Raw genomic sequence first — 19,690 nt, 5'->3', positions numbered from 1 at the left:
AGCTTTCTGCAGGACCCGAACAACAGTGACAAACAGGTTTGTCATGATGGTGCTAATACATAAAATGGGATAATGATACAGTAAATCTCTACCATTTATCTGCTGCTTACAGTGTGCCAGCCACATTTTGGCTGTTATCCTTTTTAACATTCACAGTAACTCTGTAAAGTTGAGATTCTCATCACTGTTTTGCAGGTCAGGAAGCCCAAGGAGGTGAGGTGACTTTTCAAGTCACATAGTCTCAAAGCAGAGGAGCTGGATTCACACCCAGGTCCGTCCGACACCAGTGACGAGGACCCAGACCATTATTCAATATGCACTGGAGTTAGGCTGAGAAAAATGTCCCCACATATCTTCTCCTCATTGCCTGTGTCCCAAACAAGAATGTGTTCTCCGCTGCGTGTCGGCTTCTCTCTATTCCTTTTGCCTCCTCCTCAGTCTGTCTTGGGTCTGCCTCAAAGATCCGCCATTCTCTTGACCTTTCTCTGCTGTCTCTCCCCACACCCGTTCCTGAAGATTCACCCCTGCGTAGCTCCTGTGGACCCCCAGTTCTGTGCCGAGTCTCTATTCTCTTACATAGGAAGACAAAGCACCTGGCACAGCAAGGACCTGAGCCAATGGAGAGTCTTTCAAGAGACAAAGATTAATTCTAAAACTACAGAATTACCAGTTTGGAAAGAGTCAGAGATTTTTCAGTCTGATTATGCCTTTTTTAGGATGAAAGAGCTCAGCCCCAGAGAGGGGCGTGACTTGCTCAAGAGCACATGATGCGTCAGCGAAGGGCTAGGACCCACAGTCCTGACTCCTTCCTACGCTTTCCTCCACCTCCCCATAGAGCCCACCATCGCTTCATGCTGGGAGGAGGAGGGCAAAGGCTCAGGAGAGATGTCTGGAAGATCTAGACACAGGCAGAGGTTACCCCAGGAAGTCCTACTGAGACAGGAAGGCGCACGCAATCTGTGTGCAGGCACAGAATCTGGGAGCAGGCAGGGAAGATGGCGAGTCAGAACCTAAAAGAGCAGGGTTGGGAGGAATTCTAGAACCTCAGTCAGCCCAAGCAACCCAGGCAGGTGGCCACTCAGCCTCTGCTGTCATGGGAAACTCACTCCCTACAATTCAACAATTGTACTCCCTACTCCCTACAATTCTAATCTGGCACACAAGAGCAAGGCGGGCTGCATGGTACAGCAGGTGCAACTGTGGGTTCTGGGGTCAGACAGACCTCGGTTTGAACTCCCAGCTGTGTCAGCATCCCTGAGCAAGTGATGATGGCTCTAGACCTTCCATTGTCACATATGGCTATTGAGGATAATAATACCTTTGTAGATTAAAAAATGGCTCTAAATCATTCCTCTCTCTCTAGCTACATCCTTTGGCGATATCCTCCCACAGTGATTCTGGACTGGCCATGTGACTTGCTTTGGTCCATGAGACGTGAGCAAACATGACACAAGCAGGGATATTAAAAAGGGCTCGTTGGTGGGCTTGCCCCTAGCTGCCCTGGGAAGCTTGTGACTGCCACCTTGTGACTGCAAAGTGTTTGTCACAAACTAGATACGCAGCACTTAGCCTATGACAGCGCGGGTTCTACTTCCGCCTTTCAAACATGTACTCCTCCAACAAATATTTATTGAGTATTTGCACTGGGCAGGTATTGCGCTGGGCCCCAGAAAGAACAAGACAGACAAGGTTCCTGTACCTCTGGAGCTTCTTTCTAGCAGAGGGAGAGGACAATAAGCAAAGTGAGATAAATTCAGAGGGAACTAAGAGCTACAGAGGCAACTGGACAGGAAACAGGATCAAGAGGAACGGTGGGCAAGGGCTGGCCTGGGAAGGCTTGCCGGGGAGATGAAATTTGACACCTGGATAACGCGAAGGATCTGGCCTTGAGAAAGTCTGGGTGAAAAGCTTTCTAAGAAGAGGGAACAGCCCCTGGGATAAAATTTAGCTTAGCACGTTCAAGTCAGAAGAAACAGGACCAGTGGGGATGGAACACGGGCGAGTGAGGGACAAACAGATGCTGGTGAGCAGGCAGGTGCCAGGTCACATGGGCCTCGAGCATGCTGGGAGCTGTAACACTATTCTAAATGTAACGAGAAATCATCAGAGTGTCTCAATGATGTGACCGGATGTGTAACTTTTAAAGATCACTCTGGCTGTTACATGGTGAATTCCCTTTCACTCTCTAGGATGGTGCTTTTCAAACATAAGCACGCTCAGGATCACCCGGGAGGTTTATTACAACACAGATTCCTGGGCCCCACTCTAGAGACTCCTGTTTGGTAGGTCTGGGGTGGGGCCTTAGAATCTGTATTTCCAAAAATCTCCCGGTGATGCTCTGCTGCCTGTTGAGGCAACACGGCTCTCAAGGATGGGACCCTGTCAGCTCAGCTCACATTCTCTTTCCTCCACTCACAGGAAACAGGGAAAAGACCGTCAGCTCCTTGTACTAACTACAGTTTAGTATGCCCACGACTTGGTCAAAGCAACACGAAAGAGCAATCATCTCCTGGCCAGGTGCAAGGATGCTGTGATCAGGATTCCTCCTGACCAGCCCGCTCTGTCCTTTTGACCATGCTCATCCGCTGCCAGGACGTGAGGGAGGTCTCCTGAGCGGCTGGGAGAGGAGCAGATCTTTGGCTCCACAGCTGCGGCAGCAACATTCATTCTTGCTGAATGGAATTCTAGAGGGAGCTGGGCCCAGAAGCCGGCACGCTGGCTGTTCTAATTTGCTGTGGCATTCACGTAGGGCCTACCTCTGACTCGAAGGTTTACAAACACAGCCAAAATGTTTCTTCAATTAAAAATCAATGCAACAGGCACCCGTCAGCCTGCTGTATCATAACTGGATGTGGAGGCTGGAGTGGAAGGGGGGATTTCTACCATCTTCATCAGCTTGTGGTGCCGCTTTCTAATTTTTGATGATGTCCTGCGAAGCATCTCTCGTTAGAGTGTGGAATTCCTTGGGTTCTCTGAGGTATTGTCGGGATGGCAATCCGTGTCACAATGTGTTAGGGGGGAACATGTGCCTGGCACGCTGGGGAGCGTGTGTGCTTTGAAGGGAAGGCCTCTGCGGTTAGCGGTTAGCGTTTGCTACAGATCAGAGAGGTGTTGGAGCTTTCTTTAAGGCGGGCTGTGAGGGAACGTCCTGCCAGAGTTTCCTGCAGCCCAGGCCAGGGGGCTGCTTCCGGCCGGCAACAGAAGGAGGGGCTCTGTTTTGCCTGTATTCTTTTGTTGATAACAAGTGTAGACAAAAGGATAGATCTGGGTTGTTAATAATTTAAAGTTTTCTTTCTGAATGTTTGTAAATTTCAGATAGCAAATTCCATAACCAGCATAGAGGTAAAAACAACAACAACAAAAACCCCCCAAAAAACATTAAGGGAAGAAAAACTGATATTTGTTGCACACCAAGTACTCAACTGGGCACTTTCCAGCCTCTTGTTATATCAAACCTAGACAGCAATCTGTGAACGTGACAGTAGCATCGCCACTTCACAGATAAAAAAAAGTGAGGTTCAAAAAGCCTAAGGAACTTGCCCAAATTCACACAGCTAGTGAGTGGTGCAACTGGACTCGAAACCCAGGTCTTTCTCTCTCATTTTTCCCTACATCACCTTCCCTCTCTTAAATACCCACCGTGTGCAGACACTGTGGTCAGGGTGTGCAGATCTAGCAAATACGTGCCAAAGGCTTTCACAGAGCCCTCGTTTAATCCTAACCAGGACACTAAGAGGCAAATATTTTTAATCCTCTTTATAGAAGGATAAAGAGACCCACAGGAGTTAAGTGACTAGCCCAAGACCATGAGCTGAGGATAAAGGAGCTGGTGGATTTGACCCCGGAGCTCTTTGTAAGTCTACTGTCCTTTTGTGCAATACCACAAATATTAAGATTTTGGCCAACAGTGCCCGCATCCTTGAGGGAGCCTTTGAATGCACACCCAGGGCGAAGTCCTTGGCACACATGATCTCATCGGATGGTCACAACAACCTTCGGGGAGAGCTACTGTAATGATCATTCCCAGGTTACAGATAAGGCAACCGAGGCTGAGAGAGGTTAAGCGACTCGTCCCAGGGTCAAACTCAAGAAGTGGCAGAGCCACAAAGACCTCACAGTGTCTGACTCCAGGGACCAAGTCACTCACTGTCAGGCCACTTTTTATTGTGATTAGAAAGTATGCCCAATCTATTTGTCTCCTTCATTTTCGCTCAAGTTTAGAGGCAGCCACTGGCTATCAAACTTTTTGTTTTTTTAAAGATTGGCACCTGAGCTAACAACTGTTGCCAATCTAATTTTTTTTTATTTCTACTTTTTCTACCCAAATCCCCCCAGCACATAGTTGTATATCTTAGTTGTGGGTCCTTCTAGTTGTGGCATGTGGGATGCCGCCTCAGCGTGGCCTGATGAGTGGTGCCATGTCCATGCCCAGGATCCGAACCAGCGAAACCCTCGGCCACCACAGCGGAGCATGCGAACTTAACCACTTGGCCACAGGGCCGGCCCCTGGCTATCAAACTTGATTCAGAATATTTTGCTGATATGATAAGGATGCATTATTAGGAGGCGTGAATGTGACTGAGGAGAGCCAGGGATGCTCTGAGAGAAGGGAACCTGGGATTATCTAGAACTCATCCTGGGCAGATTACAGTCTCTGAGCTTCAGGGACCTCACTGAGGGGCCTGAGGTGCATTTATGCTGCCTGGAGAACAGAAGACCAACTAGACCGTCACGGAGTGTCACTATCAAGGATTAGATTTTATTTTCATTTTAAATGGCACAGAGGAGAAGGAGAAAGAAATGTGAAAAGAGGATTGTCATGGCCAGGTGACTTTTATTGTGCTGCTTGGTGCGGGAGAGCGTGTGCACCCAAACCGAAAGCTGGGTGAGAAGCCAAAGGGACGCAGAAGGTTAGGGGTGACTCTGGGACACTGGTCTAGGTCAGCCCCTTAGGGAGCCTCACTGGGAGCCTGACAGGTTTGAGCTGGAAGGGCTGGCAACTGCCTCTGGTTTCCCGAAGCCCCTGTGTCATCCAGCCCTGCCCACTTGGCCAAGTTCACCTGCTCTCCTCATCTTCACCCACACTCAACCTGTGCATGCCCCATGGGCCTACTGTCCTTTCTGTCTTGTGAGTACGCTGCATGCTCCACCTCGGGGAGCCCTCCTTCTCTCTCTGTGTGCTTTCGACTGTCAGTCTACTCAGCCTCCAAGTCAACGCGGGGGCCGCCTTCCCTCAGACACATTCCTCATCTTTTCCTTTTTCTGTCCCAGCTGGGATGGGGGCTCCTCCCATGGGCTCTCACAGCATCTCTCTATTATACTGACTGACCTGTTACCTGTCTGTGGCAGCAGAACTCTAAGCTGGCCAAGACTCCTGCCTCCTGGCGCATATGCCTTATACAGCTCCATCCCTTGAGTCGGAGCAGAATGTGGGAATATGATGGACGATTACACCTGTGATTATGTGATAACAGACTGGAGAGATCCTCTTGCTTGCTTTGAAGACGTAAGCTGCCACGCCATGAGAGGGCCACGCGGCTAAGACCTGAGGGTGGCCTCCAGGAGCTCAGAAGGACCCCAGCCAACAGCCAGCAAGGAAGCGGGCATTTCAGTCCTTGACCTGAATTCTGCCAAAACCTGAATGAGCTTGGACATGGACCCTGACTTCCAGAGGAGATCCCAGCTCCAGCCCACACCTAGATTTCAGTCCTGAGACCCCAAGCCGAGGACCCTGCTGACACGGATCCAGACTCCTGACCCACGAAACTCTAAGACAATAAATGTGTTTTTTAAGCCGCTAAATCTGCGGTAATTTGTTATACAACCAGTGAGAACTAATATGCTGTCTGAGCCCTGAATATACTATATTCTCCTTCAAGGACAGGAATCGGCTCTTCTTATAAATATTCCAGGCCCCACAAAAGCCTGGCACACAATAGTAATAGACGCTTACGTAATATTTGCTGAGGGGTCATGTGAATTTTGGAGACGAGAAAACAGGCTGTGAGAAGAGAAAAGACCTTGCTTGAGATCACACAGCCGGTCCAGGATGGAGCAGGTGCTAGAACCTCTGTGTTTCCCCTTCTGTCTCATTTGTCTGTACCTGTCACCTGGTAGGGTCAGCAAGTTCTCTGTGCTTCTGCACAGGAGTCCTGGAGGCCTGTAAATCTCCAGGAAACAACCAGCCAACAAAGCCACTGGATCCTGCCAGCGATCATTCGCTAATAAGCGGTGGGACTCAGGGAGCCAGGAGTCTGCTTTCATAAGCCACACTCAACACGAGCCATTCCCGGATGCCGGGTTCCAGTCCCTCCTCGGAACTCCAGACCACTGACTGGATGTGAAATGTCTCGTGTCTGAGTTTGTGTTCCTTCACTTGTTTGCTCATCCATCAATCATTTGTGACTAATAACAAGTGACATTTACTGAACCCTTAATATATGTGCCAGGGACTCTCAGCCCTTTACAGGCATTAACTCATTTAATCCCGAAAACAACGCCATGGAATCTCATCCAACCGCTGGACAGGCATCTCTGAGGTGGCTCGAAGACAGAATGAGCCAATCAAACTCCCTTCCTAATTGTGGGAGCTGAGGCGGGATGACATGAAGGAAATCGGGGCAAGAGCAGCCACTGTGGGCCATGTGTAAATTGAAGAGGATGCTGGTCAGCTGAGGCGGGAGAGGGGCACACAGGACAGCCAGATACGGAAAAACTGTGTAGCCCTGAATGAGTGACCTTGGAGCTTTGAATCCACTCATCTCTTAGCAGCCAGAGAGATGTTTTCAAAAGCATAAAATAGACCACGTAACTTTGTGTAAACTTCTTCAATGACTTCTTGCCACAATTAGAATAAAATCCAAATATTTTATGAGTTTCTAATGTCCTATAATGTTAATCTCACGCCACTTTCCTCTCAATCCTCTGCGATGCTTCAGCCACACTGGTCTTCTATCAGGTTTTTGAATCGGCAAAGCCCTCCCCACCACAGGGCCTTTGCACTTGCTCTCTCATTTGCCTGGGAAACTCTTTTCTTGCAACTCACATGCCTGACTCCTTTTTTCATCCTTAAGGTCTCTGCAGAAACATCCCCTCCTTAGAAAGACTTCCCCTGACCGTACCACCTAAAGAAGGCCCCTCACTTGACATTATTATCTATCTCAGTTGCTTCAAAGCACTTGTTGCAAATACAATCATTTTCCTACTTATTTACTGTTGTTTATACCACTAGCCCCATGTTCTCTACCCTGGCTGCACACTGTGAACTTAAAACAATGCAAGGTCTCCAGTCCACAAAGATTCCTACTTAACTGGTCTGCAGTGGAGCCTGAACATGAATTTGTTTCAAAAGCTCTCCAGATGATTCAATTTGTCCCCAGCCAAGGTTGGGAACCAGTGCAGTAGACTCTAAGCCACAGAAGGGCAGGGGTCAGGTCAGAACTGCCTGCTAAAGGCTCGATGATGGTTGTTGCATCAGTACATGTATAAGGGAACAGCATGCATCAGTACATGCAACAGAACAGCAACTGCTTTCCAGTGGCGACTGTCCTTCCAGTCTATGTGATTCCCTAGAATGCACCCTCTTTTCTTGGGGATGATTTGAGGAGAGCTCTATTTTTTAGAATCAGTTCTTCTATCCTCAACAATCACCACCACCACCAAAAGACAAGAGGCCCTTGGTTTTCAGGGCTGGAGAGGGGAGGAGACGCAAGCCCTCCCTCATTAGGCTTCAATATTCTAAGCCTGTGAGGCCATCGCTCCCTTCTCCATCAGACCAGGTGATGGGCAGCAGGGAGGGGACTGTGAGGAGGGCGGGCCCATCTGCCATACCTGTCCATGGAGAGCTGAGCGACCAGGGTGACGTCCGTGTGGTCCGAGGCGGGCTCATACTCATAGTGCAAGAAGTACAGGTGGGTTCTGTGGACGGTGAACCGCTCTCGCCGGAACTCGTAACACAGGTCGTCCTCATCCAGCTCAGAGAGCTGCTTCTGGAGCTGGAAGGTAGGAAAGGGGGTGTGAAACAAGAAGGAAAGCCCCGAGGGGCCCCAGAAGGTGCAGGACGTGCCCCGCCCTCCCCTGAGTCTGTTTCCCACTGGACGTTGTGGATGGGCCACACAGAGAAGGACAGCATTGCTGTTTGCATTTTCCTCTGCAATTTATTCTAATTGCAAAAAGGCCACGATGAAGGGCAGCTGAACCTCACCATCTGAGACATGGGTCCCCTCTGAGCCGAGAATGATAGTAGTGATCACTGACAAAGGTACAATCAATCACAAACTCCTTATAAACAAACAATGTTCTCCTAGGTGACCCAGCACAACAATTTTCTCTGACAGTCTGACTTCACTGATCTGCTAGAGGCAGTTCTTTATCTAACTCTACCCTTCTTCCTAGCCACTGGTGAAAGGGCGGGTCGACCTGCGAACAGGGAACTAAGCACTTGGCATTTGACATAAGCAGATGCAGAGACACGGGTATCCAGATTTGCCGCTACGCAGCTGCCCGACATGCAACCATCTCATGTAAACCCCACCAAACCCCACTAGGCAGGTGGGATGATGTTTTATAGCTGAAGAATTGCAATGAAAAGGTAACAGAACTTCCACAGTGATGGAAATCAGATCAGTGGATGTGTGGTCCCAGAGTGAACGGACCGGGAAGACGTAAGAGAGCAGCTTTTTGGGTGACGGACATGTTCTATGAATAATTCAAGGGATGATCGTTACATGGGTGTGCACATTTGTGAAAATTCAACAAACTGTACACTTAGAATGGGTGGTCTCATCATTTGCAAATTATATTTCAATAAAATTGACTTTTAAAAAATAGTAATTTGCCAAAGGTCACACGGCAGGTTCCAATATTTTTTCGGCTGCATCAGCCTTGTCCATTGCACAATGCCGTATAGTTGAACACAGATTAAAGTTTACATGACTAGAGTTACTGACCTGGCTGACTGTAAGAGAACATTTTTCCGAGAAGAAGGTATATATATATTTTTAAATCTCCAAACCAACAGTGTCGTCATCAATAAGAAATTTATTAACTCCCTTCTGCATAACCGTCTAGCAGTTAAGACCACTGTCTTGACAGATTAAGCGATGGGATTTTTTTTCTCAGGCTGTGTGCTATGGCAGACGATTATATTAACCACTCCTAGTCCTCACCCCTCTCATAGCCCTACCCTTTGTCATGTGACTTTCCATACAGCTTACTAAAGAGGCAGAGCCTGCCTCGCTAACCTTTGAATCTGGGCTGGACTTGGGACTCACTTTGGCTGACAGAATGGCGGGGAAGCAATGCCCCAATCCTGAGGCTAGGCTTCAGAGGAAGCGTGTGCTTCTTGCCCCTCTCCCATTACCATGAGAAAGTGCCTGGGCTAGCCTACTGAAGGATGAGAGACACCTGGAGCAGGGCGGAGTCGCCCCAAGTGCCCCAGCCACGGGAGCCCAGCAGAGCCGCTGCAATAAATACTTCTCCTTGTGTACCACGATGGTTCACGGGTTTGGAGCAACAGACAACGGAGAGAGCGCCACTGGCATTTCGTGGGGGTTGCTTTTCCATTATGTGAGCCTGTCCTACCTATCACAGGATGGTTAGCCTCCAGGGCCTGGCCCAATAAACGCTTGTAGCATTCTCCAAGTGCACCCACATATTTCCAAATGCTGCCTGGGGAATCACTGAGATCCAGTGAGCTATGAGACATTCCCCACTATCTAAAATTTTTAACTGCTAAAAAAGGATGCAATCAGGGATACTCTTTAGCTTTTCAAGCCCAATTTGACGTCCTTGCCTATTTGAAGATTCCAGCTATGCCGACAGTGTAACTATTCTAAGGCCAGGAAACTGGAATTCTCATGCCACCTAAGATCCCATGAGCCAAGCAACCCCTTCTGACCTGCAGGATTAAGCCCAGATCCTCAGTGATGATCATGTACTCTCTCTCTGACTCACCGATCCCACATTCCCTGTACTTGCACCAATGATCTCTCTGCTCCCCAGACCTGCCTTTCCTCCACACCTCCGTGACTTTGCATATGCTCTTCTCTCTCTGCATACCCTGCCTCACCTCACCCACTCTTCTCCACCTGGGGACCTTCCATTTACCTTCCAAGATTCAGCTTAGATGCTGCCTTCTCTGTGAGACCTTTGCTGGCCCTGCCAGGTTGAGCTGGTCCATTTCTTCTCTGAGCTCCAAGAGCACTCAATTCACTAACTCCACTAAAGAAAGCACTTGTCAGTTTGAACTGAAATTATTTAAGGGCAACTCCCCTGGGGAGACTGTGACTTCTTCCCACTGCCCCCAGCACCGGGCCTACTGCAGGGCAGGTGCCTAACTGTCATGCTGCATGCACGAGAAATACGTGCTGCACACAACAAGGCTGTCGTCACTATGACCTTCAGGCCTCTCTTTCTAATTCTCCTTTTGTATCCCCTAATATTATGCACGGAAAGTGATCATTCTGAAGCCCACTATTTGCTCCTGTATTTGCAGTTCAAGGGTCTGTGATGGCTGAAAAGGTTCTGAACAGCACGCAAGTACGCGCCAGGCTCCGTGCAAGGTGCTGGGCGCGCGTGACTCCCTTTCCTCAGAGCCCTCCAGTGAGGCGTGTGCAGCTTCATTTGACAGCTGAAAAAGCAGTTTCGAGATCCTCAGGTCCCTCAGGGAGGCCAAACCTGGGTCTGTGTCCCTCCACCATCAAGCTGCCTCTTTAGGAAAGATGCTCGTTCAGCCTCAGGTCAAGAAGCAGACGCATCACAGTGACTGAGGGGAATGGATCTATCACACTCCTGCCTGTGCCATCTTGGCAAGTGGGCGAGTTAGTTAAGCCTTCCAAGCTTCGATTTCCTCAACCGTAAAATGGGGATATAATAGTAATTACCCCAGGGGATTGTAGGGGGACGCTGAGATTCTGTATAGGAGGAGTACCATGTTTGGGGTGAAATAAAGACTCAACAGATATCACATTAGGAAAGGGAGACCCTTGGGCCCCTGAAGACAACTATGTGGATGCTTTCTGTCCCCAAACATCACCTGAAGGAGATGGCATGGTGAGGGCTGGAGAGAAGGGACGGCAGGGGCTGGATGAGCCTCTGTTGCATGAGTGTCAGTGACAGTCCCTACGTCTTTCTCCTTGAGGAAACCAGAATGTTGCTCCCAGGAGGAAACTTAACCCACTGAGACCCTCCTTCCCTTTCTCATCCCCACTGCAAAAGAACACAGCGATTATCCTCCTTTAGAGAAGAAACATCTGCAAAGTTCTTTGCAAAAGCAGGGATGTTTGGGGGCGGTTTGCTTGGTGTTGTGTTTTTCATGTGTTGACAGGAGTGCATGGCTTCCAGTTCAGCAAAGAGAGGAGCAGGAATGTGTGGGGGGATGTGTGTGTGTGAGCATGGCCGGGGATGTCTGTGTGGTGAAAAGGGTCTTTCTTTAACGAGACCTCAAAGGAGAAGGTTATCCTCATCGTGTGAGAAGGAAAATTAGTGACCAGAACATGAGAAGTGCATGTGTATATGGGGGGGGGGGTCTCTCTTCCCTCTTATGCACATCCTTGAGCAAGGGGAGAATGACATTCCAAGGTAAATGATTCCAAGAGGCATGTGCTAAAAAAAAGCACCCATTTAGTGGATTCCTAAAGGCAGGAGCTGTATCCCATTCTTCTTTGAAGCCCCTGTACCTAGACCATCTAGGGCGTCTTGTATGCTCAACAAGCCTCCATTGGATGTTCTCAGCCAATGCATATTAAGAAAGAGAAGAGGGCCCAATGAAAGTGCTCCCAGGACTACCCAAGTATGGCCTGCTGTACAAGGGAGGTCTACCAGCAGTCCTGGGGGGTAAGGAGCCTCCATCTATGAACTTCATGGTACCAATAACGTGGTTCAGTGGCATCCACATCCCAAGGTCACCTGTGTCCATCACAGTGCTTAGGGGTGGGATCTAGAGAATACTGCTGTCTATCAACCACACGGCGTATTGTGGAAAGCACATCAGGTATGATGTCAAACACGTGATGCTGGAGTCTATGGGACTCTGGACCAACCAGATGCCTTCCGTAAGCTTTGATATTATATTTATTGTCAAGAGGGTGGTTTGCACCTTTGCTCAGCTGATGTGGACTGAGCACCCATTGTGAGCAGGTAGAGTGCTAAATGTTTTCAGATGCATGGCTTAATTAATTTAATCCTTCAGCACACATCTCTGTTCTACGAAGGAGGAAACTGAGGCTCAGAGGGTTTCCATAATCTGCCAGTTACACAGCTAGACAGCAGCCGTCTGGATGGGGAATCCAGTCTTCGGACCTCACACCAGGGACATTTTCTCAACACCACTGCTTTTCTCCCGGGGGACGGATGTGAGGATCAAATGAGCTGGTGGAAGATACAATGCTCCGTGAACAAAGCAGGCCATAAAAATGCATATGCAGTATAATCCCAATACAGCAAAAAGACAAACAAAAAACCACACAGAAAACAGACCAAAGGAAACACATTACGACGTTAACAAAGCTTTTCTCTGAGCGGTGGATTCACAGATGAATTTTATTGGCTTTTTTATACTTTTTGGTACTTAACTAATTCCCTACAATTTTCTCAAATGAGCTAATGCATGTAAAAGGGCTTTGCAAACTGTAGAGTGCTGCAGGAACCTAAGCAATGTCATTATGATTACATTATGCACCTTTTCAAATTCTAATCTAGGACTGCTTATTGCTGACTGCATGGCTGATGTTATCTCAAGGGGGAGACTCGAGCAGCTTAAAAACTGCCTTCTTTCCACCCAGGGTACCAGCGATTTCTCCAGGGAGATGCTGAGCTGGAGGAAAGGTTTTTTTCATTAAGAGAGCCTGAATGCTACCACACTCTGGCCACACCACGGCGGGGAGCAGGGGGCTCCTGATAAGCCAGTCACAGAAACAAAAGACAGATTTCTCTTGAGTTAAAATGCATTTGCTAAATTGTTTCTTTGGGCAGCCAGCTGAGGCACAGGGAGATTTGGACTCAGGGGAAATGGTCCTATATGCAGTTTGCATTTATTTCTTCCTATCCTTCAGGACAGTGGCCTAGATTGACCTCTGAGCTGCCAGAGATGATGGCTGGTCCTGCATGAGGATCCAGAGGGGTTGGAAGTGTGTCCCTGGGCTCTGGCTGAACGGACTTCTGTTCAAAGTCAGAAAAAGGTACACAGAGAGATTACGGGCATAAGTGAAGACTGAGACCCAATTCCTTTGATGCTCATTTTCTAGGTGACCTTGAGCAAGTCATTTCTCCCAATAGTAAGATAAAGAGGCTAGGCTTCATAAAATAACTTTAAGGATCACATGCTCACAGGCCAGGTAACGTGCTGAGAGCTTTAGAGGCATCTTCTCATTTAATGCTCACAGCGACTCCATGGGTTAGGGTTTGCTATCAGTCCTGTTTTTGAGATGAAGACGTTTATCATCTGGAAGGTTTAGCCGCTTGTTCAAGGCCTTATAATGAGTGAACAGAGCAGCTGAGATTCAAACCCAGGTGTATCTCCTCTGCATTCTTGTATGTAATCAAGTCACTACAATGCCTCGGTCATCAATCTCTGGGCATATTTCTAGTTCTAATTCGAGATGGTTCTATGACTGTAGAGGACTAACTGATGTCTTCCCCTCAGTGGCAGAGACCTTCTGTGCTCACCATTATTCACGTTCTCCCCTCTTCCTGGGAGCACAGCTAGGCCGTATTTCCAACTGTCCTGCAGTTAGGGGTAACTGTGTGTGCAAGTTCTGGTGAGTGGAATGTGGGCAGATTCTGGCTACTGCAGGGTCCCCTTTCAAGGCTGGCTCATGCACAATCCTCACTCTGTTAGTCAGAGCAAGAGCAACCAGTAGATGAGTTTAAGACTCTGTGGAGGGAAGAGCCACAAGATGGAAGGAGTCTGGGCCCCTGAACTTGTAGAAAAGACACCTGCCAACAGGAACACCCATTTGGACTTTATGTGAATAATAAACTTCTTGCCTGCTGAGCCCATTTTATAATTGCTCATGTTCCCTTAACTGACATGCCCACTAGAACTCTTCTAGCTGGGAGGTGATGAAGACTGAGTACAAGGGACCAAATAAGGCCTCTCTGGGGCCACCCATTTCTTCCTGCGACGTCTCCCCATCTGATAGCTTAGAACAATGGGTGGAGACATCTGATGGGTAAAATAACACTCAAGAATGTTGCTTTATACTTTCAACTTGCTTTCACTTTTCAGCGGCCCTGATATCCATGATTTCACCTGTTCCTCCCAAGGTCTGTATGAGACAGGCCCTACTGCCCTCAGCTGACAGATGAGGAAAGCGGGCATCAGAGGTGTTCTCAGAGAAGCTGGGGCTCTAACTCACCTCTCTGGCAACCCACTTCAGAGCTCTTCCCTGTGGTTTCCACGAAGCAGTTAAGTTTTATTAAATCACACAGACAGGCAGAGAAAGATTACCAGCTCATGGGTAGCCTGCTGTGTGTATCAATCAACACAGGTCCAGGAACCCAAAACACTTTTTAGCAACACCATCAAACCATGGGTCCTTTTCATTCTTTTGTGGGAGGGGCGAGGCATGGGCTTAGGTCTGTTCAGTGAAGGTTCGATCTGCCCAGCGCTGATCTAGGCTCTGAGGAAATAAGAAAAAGGCATGGTCTCCTCCCTCCCAGGTATCAGTATTAATTTGTACACTGCGTCCAATTAATAGGCCCTGACTTGATGCCAAGCCCTGTGTTCAGAATGGGGAATGAACCCAGCTTCTGTACTTAAATTGTTCCTATAGTCTGGGTGGGGGAACAATGAAGCAAGATAGCAATTATAATAGTGTATATTCCTAATACAAACAGAACTTAATTTTGGGGGGCATGTGCCATGTGCCATGCTGAACTAAGCTCCTGACCTGTCTTACTTTATTTACTCCTCATTAAGCCTATCGGGTTGGGCCAATCATGATTCCCATTTTACAGATGAGAAAACCGAGGCACGGAGTGTTGACGTAAACGGCCTGAAATCCCACAGCTAGTGGTCCCGTGATTCTTCACAAGGCAGTCTTGCCCCAGAGCTGCCCTCTTACGTACTGCACAAGGAGGCAGTTGGTGGAGGAAGATTCAGGCAAACAGAGGACAGGGCAGGGAGCTGCTGTAGAGGCAGAGGAGGGCAGGGCACCTGGCACAACCAGAACCTAGGGGCAGGAGGGAGGGATGTGTGCAAGCTGGAGCTGCACAGGAACAAAGCAGACACTCCACAACGGCGAGCCTCTGGCCCAGACAGCCGCTGAGAATCTCAACCCCATGGCTCCTTCTTTTATCCCCTCCCCAGCCTCCCAGGCAAATGCTGTGATCCTTCAGCCTCTGGGACTTAAGGCGCCTGTGGAGGGTCACTCGGGACTGGCCGTGGCCAGCCTGTCACAGGGCTCTGGGTGCTGCCCACCGTCTGATTAAAGAGCTGGTGACACGCAGCTCGCACGTGAGAGCAATAATGCATTCTGGCTTTTCTCTGGGGTTTCTCCGGGATACAGCTGTTTCCACAAAGCCATCTGCTCCCTGGCATTGCCGTGCAGAGTGATGCCGTAAAGCGTTTACTGAATCTGTTTATATGTGTCTTATTTTTAACTTCTAATTGAGCCACGATGAGGCTGTTATCTCTCCCTCTTAGTGGGCTTAGTATCAGGGAACGCGGTCCCGCAGGTGGCCCATCGCCCTTGTAGCCTGAGGCAGATGTGCGTAGGAGTCCTCGTTTCAGAGGCAAGGCAGGGATCCCAGAGCAGTTGGAAGGGAAGGCGTCCAGGATGAGCTTTCTGGCCAACGCTTGTAAGGACACTTCCTGTGGCCTGTGGCACTCAGCACACCTTGACCCCTTCAGCCTCATAACAGCCTGGCATGGGTTTCTCTACTAACCCTTTTATAGGTGAGAAGACCGAGGCTCGTGAAAGGTAAGAGTTACGCCCAGAGTCAAGATCTAGTCCCAGGGCCAGGGTTCCTGATTTCAAGTATGCGGGACTTTCTAGCACACCACAAATGCTTCCAGAAAAGGACTTGTAATAGTTCATTTGTTCCACAAATTTACGGAGCACATACTAGGTTCCAGGCATAAAAATATATTGATGAATAAAACAAATAAAAATCCTTGCAGTCATAGAGCCTCCATTCTAGTGGGGGAGACATAATCAACAAAGTAAGAAAGTCAAGAATATGATACATTGATTGGTGACAAGCGATGGAGAAAAATAAAGGCAGGAGCCTTGGGAGATAGGAGTGCTGGGTTAGGGGGTAGGGGTGGCAATTTCATTTCATTTTTGTTTTTTTGAGGAAGATTAGCCCTGAACTAACATCTACCGCCAATCCTCCTTTTTTTGCTGAGGAAGACTGGCCTTGAGCTAACATCTGTGTCCATCTTCCTCTACTTTATATGTGGGACGCCTATCACAGCATGGCATGCCAAGCAGTGCCATGTCTGCACCCGGGATCCAAACCAGCAAATCCCAGGCCGCCAAAGCGGAATGTGCGAACTTAACCACTGCGCCATTGGGCCGGTAACAGGGATGGCAATTTCAGATCGGGGATGTTTCACATAGTTGTAGAAAGACCACTCAGCTGTGGGTCAAGTTTGATACCAGTTAACAGTGCTGCCACCAACCCATCCTATGATTTCAATTCTCTGAGCATCCTTTTCCTCTTCTATAAAATGGAGATGATTATCGCTGCCTTGCAGGGTTTGTGAGAGTAAGAACGATTATACAAGTAAAAATAGCTAAGAGAATCACTGAACAACTTGTAGTTATTGTGTTCATTTTGAATATGGAGTTACATCCACTTGAGAAGCACGGCCCTGCCTTGTTACTTGCGTGTCGGGCCGACCTGGTTTCCATCACGGCCCCACCATTGACGTGCTGTTTGAGTTTGAGCAAGTAACTCACCTTCTCTGACCTTTGGTTTCCTCGTCTGTGAAGTGTGACTCATAATGCCTACCTCCCTCGATTGTGGGGAAAATTAAAGTTGCATTTCCCTGCAGGAAACCGCCAATTGTCAAAGGCCAGAAGAAAGCAGAGAAAAGTCTTGAAACAGCACAGAGAGCTGTCCAAATGCAGGTGACGCTAAAGTGACGAATGCCTAGTGCAGAGAGGCCCAACAGGCTTCAGCATCTCCAGTGTCATTGCTTGGAGATTGGCACTGGCTCCCCGGAGCGCTGTCTTGGCGAGGACACCGGGGTTGGGGCTGAGCCCAGGCAGAAAGAGTGGGGTCATCAATTAGTGACGTCTGCTGCGGGCATGGGATAAGGAAGCTTGAAGTCTGCAGACACCGACTATTGACTCACAATTCCATATAAATGTGAAAACTCATTGGTGCCCATCTTTTTTTTCTTTTTTGCACTTTTTGGATGCTTGCTGTTTCACCGTTTAACTTCTAATACGACAGTGGGTAATTCTTTTACCATTGGTCTTTCTGACTTCAATACCATTGGTTTTTCTTTTTTCGGCTGCCAGGGGAAGGATGAACATGGAGGTGAGCCCAGAAAGGGTTGTTCTGAGGCTGATAAACTGAAAGTGACAGCTGTCAGAAAGGAATCTGCGGAATAAGCAGCAAATCGTCCGAGGCCATTTCCTGCCAGGATAAACAGCATCTTCCCTGCTCTGGCCAATTCCCGCCTCCGCAGCCTACTCAGTGCAACCTTAGTCATCGAAAATTGTAAATTGAGTTTAGGACACTTCGGTTACTAAAGGAAGGGCATGTGCTTTAGCAAGATTCCCACCCAAATTGGTCAAAATATATGTATTTTAATGGTTTTGCATTTAACAAAGTGAGCTTCCTTTATCTGGAAAATTCCCTTGGGTGGAGCAAGGCCCTCGTGATGATAAGGCATCACCCTATCAATACCAGGCTTAGGAAGAGTTGTGTTTCTGAATAACACACTGCATGGACACACGCTACGCTATCTGCTGGGCTGTCAGGGACAACGGGGGTTGTTCTTATGTTTCATTGCTCCGAAGACAGGACTCAGATTAACGGACTCCTTACAGAAGGAAAGATTTCAGTTCAAAATGGGGAAATATGGGTTAGCATCTGGAGCTTTCCAACAGTGGGATAAGCCACCGGAGGTGGTGAGCTCCCTGTCTTTGGGAGGATTCCAGCAGAAGCCAGATGCAAGCCTGCTAGGGATGCTGTAGAAGGATTTTCATATGGAGTAGGGGGTGGAGAACATCCAGGATTATCTAACTCCATTCTGTGGAGCCCCATGGTTTCTTGGATACACTTGAGGGGCTGGGTTGCTGAGGAAAAGGGAGGGAAATGCTCATGTATAGAATTCTAGTCTCCATCGCTACCTCAATCAAATAGTGATAACTAATGCCTACTGAATGCTGATTGCTGTAGACAAATTAAAGTGTTGGTTACAGGGAGAGATGCCCACACAAACTATGGGACAGGAGTGGCTGTGTCCCCTCAGCTACTGTCACTCAACACCACTGATGGAGCCTGCTCTTCGAACCAAGCCGTCTTATCCTAGAGTCAGGACCCCAAACAGGGGCTCTAAAATGGGGGCCTGCTCCTGCTCTCTTAGCTCCTTACTGCAGAGCTGAATCCCCCGACTTCCTTATTTATTTATCCTTTTTGTCAGCAAGGCCAACCAAACGACCTCTCCTTCCTACCTGGAGTCTCCCAATCGGTAGGAAACCTACCTGGGATTGTTTGAGGCAGAGCAAATGCAACCGCCCCTCCCATGCTTCACAGACAGATTTCTACGTGACTCTGCAGGCTCCTCTCTCTGCCAGGCCTTCCTAGGAGAAATGTTAATAAAACCCCGAAACCATTCATGGAACAACAGATTTGAACCCAACATTAGATGGGTTGGGGACTGTGGTTTATGAAGAAAACGCATCCCAATGCACACTGTGTTCCTGGTGCCGAAGTCCTATTTTTGGCGACTGAACATAAATTATCCATGAAACGCTATGACAAAGGCATCACTGTCGCCATTTATCAGACAGCGAACCCGAGGCTCAGAGCATTCGTGTGACTTCTCTGAGGTCATATGTCTATTAAATGAGTGATCTGGGATGACTAGAGAGCTCACAGTCTTATCATCACTATCACCTCCCCGTGAAGAAATAATAATGCAAAAATGCCGTGCAGTCCTTTATGGTTCTCACATCGCCTTCATTTGAATCTGAATGTGCCATGCTCTTGTTTACCTCTGGCCCCCACCGCTTGTGCTGCTCCCTCCCCACCACTAAAAGCCCATTCTTCTGACCCCATCCCCATCACGCCTCCTTATTCATCCTTCAAATCTCACTTCCTCCAGGATGTCTTCCTGGATGCATTTTCTTTCCCCTAGTGTGTGAAATGCCCTTCTCATGTGCTCTCAAAGCACCGCCACTGTCCCAGCGCTGTGACTAGATAACAACCCCTGCTTGTCTGCATCCCTCATCAGACGGGGAGAGCCAGGCTTCCATCTGCAAGGCTTCCTCTGGATCACTAGCCCCATGGCCGGTGGTTTGAAAGACCATCTGCCGAGTGGATGAGACTTAGATAGTGCCATCCGAGCCCTTCCCCACCTGGGATCTGCAGTCCAATGAAGAGGTTCTTGACTTCATTTCTTTGAGACTACCGCCATCTGTGTACTTGTCACAGCTCTAATGACCTCTTCCCACAGAGCTGGGAGCATCGGGCTCTGGGCTGGATCCAAGATCTTACCCTTTCCCTC

General features: G+C 48.5%; 1 protein-coding gene across 11 annotated transcripts in view; it reads right to left on the bottom strand.

The window, feature by feature from the left end:
* Nucleotides 1–19,690, bottom strand: part of LARGE1 (LARGE xylosyl- and glucuronyltransferase 1) — a 539,997-nt gene that overhangs the window by 29,703 nt on the left and 490,604 nt on the right. For all 11 annotated transcript variants that reach the window (XM_070506993.1, XM_070506995.1, XM_044780870.2 and 8 more), the window contains one exon: nt 7,831–7,994. In XM_070506993.1, the coding sequence (XP_070363094.1) occupies nt 7,831–7,994 (164 nt within the window). The remainder of the gene's footprint in view (nt 1–7,830; nt 7,995–19,690) is intronic.

Source organism: Equus asinus, chromosome 4, assembly GCF_041296235.1.
Source record: "Equus asinus isolate D_3611 breed Donkey chromosome 4, EquAss-T2T_v2, whole genome shotgun sequence".
NCBI classification, from domain to species: domain Eukaryota; kingdom Metazoa; phylum Chordata; class Mammalia; order Perissodactyla; family Equidae; genus Equus; species Equus asinus.
This window is presented reverse-complemented; position numbering and strand designations above follow the sequence as displayed.